This window comes from Ranitomeya variabilis, chromosome 8 (assembly GCF_051348905.1).
Source record: "Ranitomeya variabilis isolate aRanVar5 chromosome 8, aRanVar5.hap1, whole genome shotgun sequence".
NCBI lineage: Eukaryota > Metazoa > Chordata > Amphibia > Anura > Dendrobatidae > Ranitomeya > Ranitomeya variabilis.
Genome location: NC_135239.1, coordinates 158,294,062 through 158,306,459, shown reverse-complemented (window position 1 = coordinate 158,306,459; position 12,398 = coordinate 158,294,062). Strand labels below are relative to the sequence as shown.

The 12,398-nt window shown below is 46.3% G+C and overlaps 1 protein-coding gene across 1 annotated transcript in view; it reads left to right on the top strand.

Annotated features, from left to right (window-relative positions):
* LOC143788582 (extracellular serine/threonine protein kinase FAM20C-like) overlaps positions 1–10,738 on the top strand; it is a 112,980-nt gene extending 102,242 nt beyond the window's left edge. Inside the window, exon 10 of the mRNA XM_077278364.1 lies at positions 10,159–10,738. Within this exon, the coding sequence (XP_077134479.1) occupies positions 10,159–10,405 (247 nt within the window). The 3' untranslated portion in view covers positions 10,406–10,738. The remainder of the gene's footprint in view (positions 1–10,158) is intronic.
* Positions 10,739–12,398: the final 1,660 nt, after the last annotated feature.

Below are 12,398 nucleotides of genomic sequence, written 5' to 3'. Positions count from 1 at the left end.
ATACCCCAGGAGCATCCGGATATTTTCAAGACTCTCCATGGATCCGACAACAAGGAACGGAACCATCTTATCTTCACCCACGACCTGGGCCTCATCATCACCCAGAACTCTCAGTCTCTTCACACCGGACCTATTCACAATCTCCTGCATCACTCGGCCAAGCCTCCCGATGACTTTTCCCACCAAATTTCTGGGTACCAGAATGATGTCTTCCACCAAGCCAAGCCGATTTTGAGCTTCTCTCGCTAGCTCCAGACGTCGAGCGGCTTCCTCATTCTTCAACGTGATCATTTGTTTTGTGCGGAGGCATTGTAGATGCATCTCTCTCAGGACAGCCACCCGCTTCACTGTGACTTCTCTAGACGAAAGTATGACCAGTTGATGAGTCTCAGGCGCCCAGTGCACACTACACGCCTCTACTGCCTTTCTAAATGCCTCATGCACACCTTCACCGGTACAGGCTTCTTGCACCTCTTCAGGTACATCAATCACGGTCTTGAAGAGCGGGGTCTCACTCTCTTCATAGACAGATGGCTCCCTTTTTGCCTCTGACCTTTCCACCAAGACGTCTGTCACGACCGGGTGACTCTCTGTTCCGCTTTTAGCACGAACTCTTCCTCAGTCTTTTCTTCCGCTTGAGCCTTCGCCAAGATGGGCATTGGCAACTCCTCTGCCAGGCAGCGACGTTCCTCCTCTCTCTGGAGAAGCTCCTGCTGATGCTTTTCTTGAGCCATTCTGAGCACATCCATATCTTTCAATATGGCCCTATTCATGGCCTGACACGCTGATAGGTGACCTCTGAGTTCAACGACCTCCTTCTCTAGGTCACCCATTTTGTGCTCAATTGCTTGCCTCAGGACCCTTTCTTGTTCAACAGTTTCTTTAAGCAGCTCTATGTTATGGTCCTGCTCTCTTTTGGCCAGCACATGTAGATTTTCAGAAGGGCTCTCTTGCCCACCCAGACTCTGCCTCTTCAGAGTTCCAGCTGTTTCTGCATCCAGCTCTATGGTCTCTCCTGGGCTCTGTCTGTTTACTCTTAGGTACCTCTTGACTTTTAGTAACTTCAGAGATCTCCATCTCTTCAGCATCAGGTACTTCATCATACTGAGCCACTTCACTCTTTCCAGGCAATGTAGATGTGGGTCTACTACAGGTCTGTTCTAACCCCAGCCCGTCACTAACTATCTCAGTGTTAGGGTTTGTCAGAGATAAAGTGACCTCCTCATCAAGGACAGTAACCTGATCTGTACCTGACCCTGTCTCTTCCTCATCATCTCTCTTCTCAGAGAGTGTAACCTGTCCCGCCTTTTTGTGTCCCCCGCGACGAGATGAAGATTTGTGATTTTTACTGGGCTCCTCCTTACTGCACTCTTTTCCCTTTGCACTCGAGTCACAGTCTGGATAGGAGTCACCCCCTCTCACTCTGTCATCCTGGAACAGCAAGTCCCCACTTAAACAGGTGTCAGACCCACACTTTCTTCCAGACACCCGTAACTCTGGACTACTGACATTAGGTGGCGCTACTTTCTCTTTACACATCACACCACTCGGAATCACTACAGCCGCCTGTTGTGCTGAGGCTCCCTTAGGGTCACCCAGACTCCGTTCTGAGCAATCAGACACTCTCCTTTCCTCCCACAAGTCCCAAAACCTTTCAAAGTCCTGGCCTATTACAACAGGGAATGGCAAGTCTGGGACTACAGGTACATCATGGCTGGCAATAACAGTGGGCGTCTCAATGATTACCCTGGACACCGGATAATCCCTAGCGACCCCATGAACGCAGTGGGCTTCCATCTTCCTTCCGGGAATCAGATAGACAGGGAGTGTGGCGCTCACCAGCGTCACCAGGCTCCCTGAGTCCAGAAGTCCAGTCACGCACACTCCATTGACTTCTACAGAACAGCTCTGTGTCATTTTGTCAGATGAAAAGTCAGTACAACATTCTGAACATGCACTGTTCAAACACTGAACCCGGCAACAGTCCATCAGCGCATTCGCCGCCGCCCCTTTTTTGGACTCCACCCCCTTTTGGGTTACCTCCCCCTTGTGGACCATTTTTTCCTTTAGGGCCACCACCCCTTTTAGGGACTCCACCCCCTTCCAGGCTACTACCACCCCCTTTTGAGATGCAGCCCCTTTTTGGCCAACCATAATTATTTGGGGTCACTGCTCCGTTTTGGGACTCCACCCCACTTTTAGGGACACCACCCCACTCTGGGGTACACCCTGTGGACTTTCCACAGTACTCTCAGGCCCCAGTTCGCCCAGCACACAAATGTGACTCTGGCCCTTTAAGAGACCGCACACATTAAACCAGCAATGTCTCTTTTTCTTTTTTTTTCTCTCTCTCTTTGCTGCAACTGCAGCTACACTTTACAAGGCTCTGCACTGCCAACTTCGTGGACCCGCCGATCCACAGCAAGCCGCTTGTCACCTTCGTGGACCCGCCGATCCACAGCAAGCCACTTGTCACCTTCGTGACCCCACCGAGCCACAGCAAGCTGACCACAGAAGGAAAAAAAAAGAGAAATACCTGGACTCGCCGGTCCACAGCAAGCACCTGCACACGTGCTTTATAGAAAAAAAAAACAGTCTTTCACTGACCCCAGTCAGTACAGCACACAGACTTCGGTCTGTTTCACACCCGGCTTTACAGCCCAAACACAGTTTTCCGCTGACCCTGGTCAGTATCACATGGTTTCCAGACCGTTACCTGTTGGTGGCGGCCACACAGGTTCCCAGATCCCTCTTCTCCTCAGAGGTATCCACAAGCTACAGTTCTCACTGACCCCGATCAGTTTTTACTCATGGTTTTTCAAGACCGTCCAATCTTCTGGCTCAGACCAGCCAGCGCTGCAAGACGTGCTCCTTGGATCAATGCCCGCATCCGAAACACCAATTGTAGGGATTCACTCGCTCAGGTGCATAGGAGGAAACAGGAGGCACATTCTCTTCAGCGTTCATGTAGGTTTATTCACTCCATAAACCATTTAAGTCAGCAAAATAAAGGTAAACAGTCTTACATCAGACGGATAAGTCCTCAGTGTCCATAGTAGAGCTCCGCTCTCCCTCAGACCTGTAGGCATACAGGCTGTGCCATGTCCAGCACGTAGGCTCTCCAGCCTAAATATGGTCTCTGTGTGCTTCCAGGATGTCTGTCCCCACTTGGAACCATCCAACACACAGGCCACTCTGCAGTGTCCAGCCAAGACACATGGAAGTGTGTCCACTCTGACAGACTTCCAAACACTCACACACATGTGCCAAACACACCTTCACTATGTAGCCTGAAACCACACCCAGGTACCTGTCACATGATTAGACATGTGGTTGTGACCTCACCACAGGTCCTGCAACAAACATAGACAGGCATGGTTATGCCCCTTACCCAGGGGTGAGGAATATGGGTAGCCAGACCCTCCCATCTCTCATAGCTACCCGTAACCCGGACCCAAATATACTACACAATTCCTTATTACTTTATGAGCATTACAGAAAACACTCCGGGTCACATCACAGCGACAAGCCTTCTCTGTGATACATACCTCCCGTCGATTAGACACCCTTTAGCCATGCTACAGACTGCAACCTGTGTCCTCTGTTTCTTGCTATACCACCCACCATCTTCATCTATACACTGGGAGCCCTGGGGACCCAGCTTCACCTGTGGGAAGACATCACTGCTGCCACAACATCTCCCCAGAGGACCCCTTTAACCCCTTTACCCCCAAGGGTGGTTTGCACGTTAATGACCGGGCCAATTTTTACAATTCTGACCACTGTCCTTTTATGAGGTTAAAACTCTGGAACGCTTCAACGGATCCTGATGATTCTGACATTGTTTCCTCGTGACATATTGTACTTCATGATAGTGGTAAAATTTATTTGATATTACCTGTGTTTATTTGTGAAAAAAAAAGAAATTTGGCAAAAATTTTGACAAATTCACAATTTTCCAACTTTTAATTTTTATGCCCTTAAATCACAGAGATATAACACACAAAATACTTAATACGTAACATTTCCCACATGTCTACCTTACATCAGCACAATTTTGGAACCAAAATGTTTTTTTTTTTTTTTAGGGAGTTATAAGGGTTAAAATTTGACCAGCAATTTCTCATTTTTCCAACACCATTTTTTTAGGGACCACATTTGAAGTCACTTTGAGGGGTCTATATGATAGAAAATAACCAAGTGTGACACCTTTCTAAAAACTGCACCACTCAAGGTGCTTAAAACCACATTCAAGAAGTTTATTAACCCTTCAGGTGTTTCACAGGAATTTTTGGAATGTTTTAAATAAAAATGAACATTTAACTTTTTGTCACAAAACATTTACTTCAGCTCCAATTTGTTTTATTTTATCAAGGGTAACAGGAGAAATTGTACCCCAAAAGTTGTTGTACAATTTGTCCTGAGTATGCTGATACCCCATATGTTGGGGTAAACCCCTGTTTGGGCGCACGGGAGAGCTCAGAAGGGAAGGAGCATTGTATTACTTTTTCAAAGCAGAATTGGCTGGAATTGAGATTGGATGACATGTAGCGTTTGGAGAGCCCCTGATGTGCCTAAACAGTGGAAACCCCCCAATTCTAACTGAAATCCTAACCCAAACACACGCCTAACCCTAATCCCAACCTTAACCCTAACCACACCCCTAACCAACACGCCCCTAACCCTAATCCCAACCATACACCTAACCTCAACACACCCCTAACCCTAATCCCAACCCTAACCACACCCCTAACTCCAACACACCAATAAACCTTATCCCAACCACAACCCTAACTACACCCCTAACCCTGACACACCCTAACCCTAATCCCAACCGTAAATGTAATCCAAACCCTAACCCTAACTTTAGCCTCATCCCTAACTTTAGCCCCAACCCTAACCTTAACTTTAGCCCCAAAACCTAACCCTAACCCTAACTTTAGCCCCAATCATAACCCTAACCCTAATGGGAAAATGGAAATAAATACATTTTTTTATTTTATTATTTTTCCCTAACTAAGGGGGTGATGAAAGGGGTTTGATTTACTATTTATAGCAGGTTTTATAGCGGATTTTTATGATTGGCAGTTGTCACACACTAAAAGAGGCTTTTTATTGCAAAAAATTGTTTTTGCGTCTCCACATTTTGAGAGCTATAATTTTTCCATATTTTGGTCCACAGAGTCCTGTGAGGTCCTGTTTTTTGTAGGACAAGTTGACGTTTTTATTGGTACCATTTTCGGGTCCGTGACATTTTTTGATCGCTTTTTATTCTGATTTTTGTGAGGCAGAATGACCAAAAACCAGCAATTCATGAATTTCTTTTTTTTTTTTTGGGGGGGGGGGGGGGGTGTTTATACCGTTCCACGTTTGGTAAAATTGATAAATCAGTTTTATATTTCGGGTCAGTACGATTACAGCGATACCTCATTTATATCATTTTTTTATGTTTTTGCGCTTTTATAAGATAAAAAAACTATTTTATATAAAAAATAATTATTTTTGCATCGCTTTATTCTGAGGACTATAACTTTTTTATTTTTTCGCTGATGATGCTGTATGGTGGCTCGTTTTTTGCGAGACAAGATGACATTTTCAGCAGTACCATTTCTTTATATCCGACGTTTTGATCGCGCGTTATTCCACATTTTGTTCGGCGGTATGATAATAAAGCTTTTTTTGTCTCGGTTTTTTTTTTTACAGTGAAGGGGTTAACTAGTGGGACCGTTTTTTAGGATGGGTCGTTACGGGTGCGGCGATACTAAATGTGTGTACTTTTATTGTTTTTTTTATTTAGATAAAGAAATGTATTTATTGGAACAATATTTTTTTTCTTTATATAGGATTTTTTTTTTTTACACATGTAAATTTTTTTTTTTTACTTTGTCCCAGTGTGGGACATCACTGTATAGTGTCAGATCGCTGATCTGACACTTTGCAGTGCACTGTGTCAGATTAGCGATTTGACAAGCACTGCAGGAGGCTTGCTGGCGCCTGCTCTGAGCAGGCACTTGCAAGCCGCCTCCCTGCAGGATCCAGAAGGAGCCCCGCGGCCATTTTGGATCTGGGGCCTGCAGTGCAGTGCCACCTGTGGTACTCGGTCAGGGTGACCGTCACTGCTTAAGGGTCCGGAGTGGTGTCGGTCATCAGGGCAGAGTCGTTCTTCATACCTGCTTCAGATGTGGTCCCTCCGGGGCCGGCCTGCTCCTTCTCTGCTGGGGTCTGGAACGCTGGCTGCAGGGCCTTGTGCTGCGGCGTTGTCATCTCTGTTTGCAGCATCTCGCTTTCCGGCAGGGCCTTGCTTTCTGGCTTCGGAGCGCTGGAACCTCTTTCTTTCTCCGGACCAGACGAGGCTGCCGACAGACGTCTGGTGAGGCTCCCGATGAAGGTCTTCTTCCACCCGGCCTCAGTGCTCAGCTGCGTCCGCAGGAGTTGGTCGCTGAGCTCTTCCACGCCGGCCTGCAGGAAGTCTGGGCCAACGGGTAATGCCTGGCTGCGGTGTCTCTCCAGGTGGCTGGGGGAGTCCTCTGCTCTGACCCCATGCTCTGGTTCCGGGCGGCTGGCCATGGCGTCCTCCACGTGGCTGACTCCTTCCTGGTCTTTTTCCCACTCTCTTCTTCTGGGGCGGTTCCGTTTTCTTGTCTCCGCCCGCCATTGAGGATCAGGAGGCGGATCTCGGCTGCTGACGGACACGTCCTCAAGGTACAAAGGTATTTAGACTGGGCAGCCATTATTCTTCGCGCTTCTCAGTTCGTTCACCCCCACAACTCCACGCCCTTCTTCTCCTGCGCTCCTCGTGGTGCTGTAATGGCGGCAGTTTTGGTGGGAATTTGGGCGGCAAATGGCAATACACAGTCTTTAAGCAAATCACAGTTCAAATACAGTTCTGGCACAGCTCTTAGGCGCACATGACCCGATTTTCAGGCTTAAGTAGATCCTGTTTGTGACGACAAAAAGATGAATCGCCCCCATGTTAGGGCAATGGGGTACTCGGCACCGGGTCCTTCGTTTCGGGGGATGTCACGGTGGCCCGACCCGGTCCGTGGCCCTTTGAGGGACATCCAATAAGGAAAAGAGTTTTTATGGTTTTTGGAAAGGTCTTTAAAGGGGAAATGTTCGTGACGCCACCTGTGGTACTCGGTCAGGGTGACTGACGCTGCTTAAGGGTCCGCTGGGGTGATGTTATGGCAGCAAGATGGTATACCTTCCCACAGGTGAAGTGTGTCCCCAGGGCTTCCCAGAGTGTGGGTGATGGATGGCGGATGGTGTAAGGTGCAGTGAATAATGAGGACACAAGGTTGCAGTCTCTTTACCTTTTACTGAAGACTTCAGCATCCACAGTCCAGGGTACAGATCACAGGGTAGGCAGAGTCCAGCCGGTCTGAAGGCAAATCCAGAGTCCCCTTATCCAGGTGGAAATCAGTAGCCTTCCTCTAGCGCCTGTGTGTTGTAGTACCTCCCTGCTGAGCTTCTCGGTAAGGTCCTCACAACTGTTGTGGATGTTCTAGATGTTACTTCTCTCTCTGTCCCCCAGATGGTATGGATAGGACAAACCCGTATGACTGATGGCCTGAGGCTTTTTACAGGGACCCTAGAGACGCCCCGGCCCCCACAAGTTGCCACCGTGTCTCCTAGTTATTAAGGTCAGGCAGCCAACTTGGAATTGACTGTCCTGCCGGTCTCTGGAGCAAGGCTTGGAGACGGTTGCTCCCTCGGTGTTCCGGCCACCGGCTACGCGCCTCAGAAGGAGGCAGCCTATTACAGGGCAGAACTCCTTCTGGTGTTATCTCCTTGTGCTATGACTTTGTTTCTCACCCTCTACAATACAATTCTCTTTGTGTCCTTTCTTAGGATGCTGCCGCACGTGGGGCAGGCGCAGCTCCATGTCTTTCTGTCCCGCTAGACCTCCAACAGGATCCCACCCCTGTCAGAGGCCCTCTGTCTGCAGCTCCGATGTTCCTCCTTTCCCCTGTCTGCCTGACAGGTGTTGCCTGGGCAAAGCCCAGTCAGCTTCTCTCTAACTTTCTATCCAGCCCACCAGTTTTACCCTTCTGTGAGGAGTGCCCTAGTAGATAGGAGCAAGGCTCCCCCTGGTGGACTTGAGTGTGAAGTGTGGTGTGTGGTTTGTGATACCTGGTAGGAAGATCTCCTTTATTGCCATCAGACGTGATATCACTCCCCCTGGTGGAAGAATGACATCACTGCAACGACCAGGACTCTGGGGCGCTGCACAGTCATCAAAGCAAAAGGTGGCTACTTTGAAGAACCTAAAATATAAGACATAATTTCAGTTGTTTCTCACTTTTTTGTTAAGTATATAATTCCACATGTGTTAATTCATAGTTTTGATGCCTTCAGTGTGAATGTACAATTTTCATAGTCATGAAAATACAGAAAAATCTTTTAATGAGAAGGTGTGTCTAAACTTTTGGTCTGTACTGTAGGTTAGTAGAGGGAGGAAAGAAGAGAAATTCAGTTTCAGATAGAGGGAGAACATGATGTTAAAGACAGCAGACAGACATTCCCAGGTATTTTGTATCAAGATCTGTATGATGCAGGAGAAGATGTATATAATTGGGTGTAATGAGCATAGATATGGTACTGGAAACCAAATCTGCTAATGGTTTGTCCAATAGGGACAGTTTATAGAGTGAAGATGAGGGAGCCTAGGTGTGAACCTTGAAGAATCTCGATAGAAAGAGAAAGAGGAGAGGAAGAAAAGTCAGTAAATGATACAGTGAAGGAGCGGTCAGAGAGATAGGAGGAGAACCAAGAGAGAACGGTGCTCTTGAGCTTGATAGAGCAGGGCATAGTGAGGAGAACCTGGTGATCCACAGTGTCAAATGTTGCAGAAAGATCCAGGAGAATCAGAAGGGAGTAGTGACCATTCGATTTAGTTGATAGTATACTGTTAGAGACTTTAGTAAGAGCAGTTTCAGTAGAGTGTAAAAAAGTGGAAACTGGATTTTAAAGGATCAAGAAAAGAGTTATCTGAGAGATAGCAGATTAGACGGGAGTGGACAATGTGTTCTGGAAGATTAGAAATTAACAAAAGATTAAAGACAGGTCTGTAGCTTACTGGGCAGTTCTGGTTGAGGGATTTTTTTTAGTAAAGGGGTTATGATGGGATGTTTGAATGAGGAGGGAAAGGTATCTGAAAAACAGAGAGAAGTTATATTTTAGCTAGATGGAGAGAGACAGCCGGGGAGAGAGACTGGAGGAGATGTGAGGGAATAAGGTCACTGGTGCAGGTTGCAGGGCGAGAAAAAGCGAGGAGCTTGGAAGCTTCTTCCATAACAGTTTCAAAGATGGAAAGCGAAGTTTGAGGTGCAGCATGAGAGGGGATTCAATCTGTGAGGGGTTTGGACTGAAATGTCTTCAAGGATATGGTTGACTTGTATCTTTAAAATAAGTGGCCAGATCGTCAACGCTGAGGTTAGTGATGGAGGGCCTGTCCTTTAAGGCTCCGGAAGAAGTGGAAAATTTTGAAGAGTCATTTTGGATTGTTGGATAGTGATGTAATGAGGATGGTTAAGTACGCTTGCTTGGCAAGATGGAGAAAAGAGTTATAAGTTTTGAAAATGAACTTATAGTGAAGTCTTCTTCTGAAAGTGATTTTCTCCACTAACGCTCGGCACACCCTGAGGGTCTTGATGGCAGATAGATTTCTGAATGTGTGGTAAGTGAGGGTGTCCTGAATGGGGTGACAGTTCTTGACAGAGAAAGAAAGAAGGTTGTGGTCAGAGAGGTAGGCCAGATATTAATATATAGGGAAGTATCTACTAAGATTTAGGCCAAATTTAACTCCAACAAGAACTCAAACAAAAAAGGAACAATATGCTTCTGTTCCTCATAGATCCAGTGTTGATGCTTCTGTGAGGAGGTCCACTGGAGCATAAGGGATGGATCTTTAAGGAAAAAGAGGTAAATATGGGTTACACTAGTGTCCAAAGTCAGATCTTTTTCATACCTGCTTTAAGGATTTTCCAAAATAATCTTCTGTTTGTAGTGTTAAAATTGTTTTGGAGCCACCATTCACTAAAGAGACAATACTTTCCTCAGTATCACCTCTACATTTTTGGAATAATAGTTATATTTTTTTAAATTTGGGGGTTGATTGACTTGTAATATTAATGCAATTAAATTTTGTCTTTCTAGGATTAAGAAGTCTACACAGCAACGACTTGAGCTGCTCTATACAGAACCATATCGTTTGAGTGATGTCATGCGGGAATCTCTTTCCATGGACCCTCTCGCCCCCATTCTATCAGAGCCACATCTTTTAGCCCTTGATCGTAGACTTGGCATTATTCTCCATGTTGTGAGAGAGTGTTTTAAAAACCAGGGCAAACATCGAGTGGCCTATGATGATCTGGCAATGCTCTACAAGAAAAGAAAATTATAAATATGACATTATTTTTAAAATACTACTGAAATAACAAAAAATAGCTTAACTCCTTAGTGATGGACCCAATATTGGCCTTCCGTACAGACCCCCATTTTTCAATTCTGACCTGTGTCACTTTATGTGGCAATAACTCCTATCCCAGTGATTCTGATATATGTATTTTATATTAGTGGTAATTTTTGGACAATATATTTTGTGTTTATTTATGAAATTATCTGAAATTTTATGAAAATCTAAAAAAATAGCAATTTTAAAACATTTAGTTTTAACATCCTTAAACCAGATAGCTATACGTCTCAAGAAAGTGAATAAATAACATTTGCCATATGTATACTTTGTCAGAATCTATTTACCATATATACTCGTGTATAAGCTGAGTTTTTCAGCACTTTTTTTGTGCTGAAAATGCCCCCCTCGGCTTATACATGAGTCACGGTCCCAGAAAGCGGGAGGGGGAGCGGCGGAGCAGCGGGTCACAGAGGCCGGAGCTGGCGGCTGTGGCTAAAGCCTATGCTGCTGCTGTAATAGCGCACAGTGCCAGCCGCAGCCGCCAGCTTCCAGCACTCATCATACTCACTTGCCGGCGCGCCCTCGGTGCTGGCACTACATCTCGTTCCGGCCGCCGGTGTCTGCAGCTCTTCCAGCCGAGCGATCACCTGGCATTGCTCATTAAGGTAATGAATATGCACGCCTCCAATAGGCGTGGCATGCATATTCATTACCTTAATGATCGGGGCCAGGTGATCGCTCAGCAGGAAGAGCTGCTGGAAGCCGGAACAAGATGCAGTGCCACCGAGGGAGCGCAGGCAGGTAAATAAGTTTTTTTTTTAACAGGAATCATACATAGGGATAAGGGGATAAGGAGCTATGCACACCAGGACAGAGACTGGGGAGCCATGCACACCAGGACAGGGACTGGAGAGCCATGCACACCGGGACAGGGACTGGGGAGCCATGCACACTGGGACAGGAACTGGGGAGCCATGCATACAATGACAGGGATGGGGGAGCCATGCATACCAGGACAGGGACTGGGGAGACATGCATACTAGGACAGGGACTGGGGAGCCATGCACACAATGACAGGGACTAGGGTAGCCATGCATACCACGATAGGGATGAGGGGACAATGCATTCCCAGCTTATACTCGAGTCGATAAGCTTACCCAGTTTTCCGTGGCAAAAGTAGGTTCTTTGGTTTATACTCGGGTCAGCTTATACTCGAGTATATACAGTGCATTATATTTTTACTATTTTTTTTTACTTAGACCCACTTTTGGGCTTGACCATTTTGTACTATGATTGCTGGTTTAATGCACGGCAATACTGACACAGTGCCTTGTGAAAGTATTCGGCCCCCTGGAACTTTTCAACCTTTTCCCACATATTATGCTTCAAACAAAGACATCAAATGTACATTTTTGGTGAAGAATCAACAACAAGTGGAACACAATTGTAAAGTTGAACGAAATTTATTGGTTATTTAAAATTTTTGTGAAAATTCAAAAACTGAAAAGTGGGGCGTGCAATATTATTCGGCCTCTTTACTTTCAGTGCAGCAAACTCACTCCAGAAGTTCATTGTGGATCTCTGAATGATCCAATGTTGTCCTAAATGCCTAATGATGATAAATATAATCCACCTGTGTGTAATCAAGTCTCCGTATAAATGCACCTGCTCTGTGATAGTGCAGTGCCCCAGAGTCCTGGTCGTTGCAGTACTGTTGCTCCGCCACTATGGGGGGCTATGGTACGTCTGATGGCACTGAAGGGATTCATCTGACCAGGTATCACATACACCAATACATTTCACATTCTGGCCTCCAGGGGGAGCTAAGGGTTCTATTCATTAGGCCACTCCTCACAATCTGGTAAAACTGGGGGTTAGGCAGGAAGTTAGAGAGAAAGCTGACTGGGTTGGAACCAGGCAACACCTTGTGGCAGAGGGTGTTGTGGGGGAAGATTCGGTAGGGTCCCTGTCAGGGGTGGGA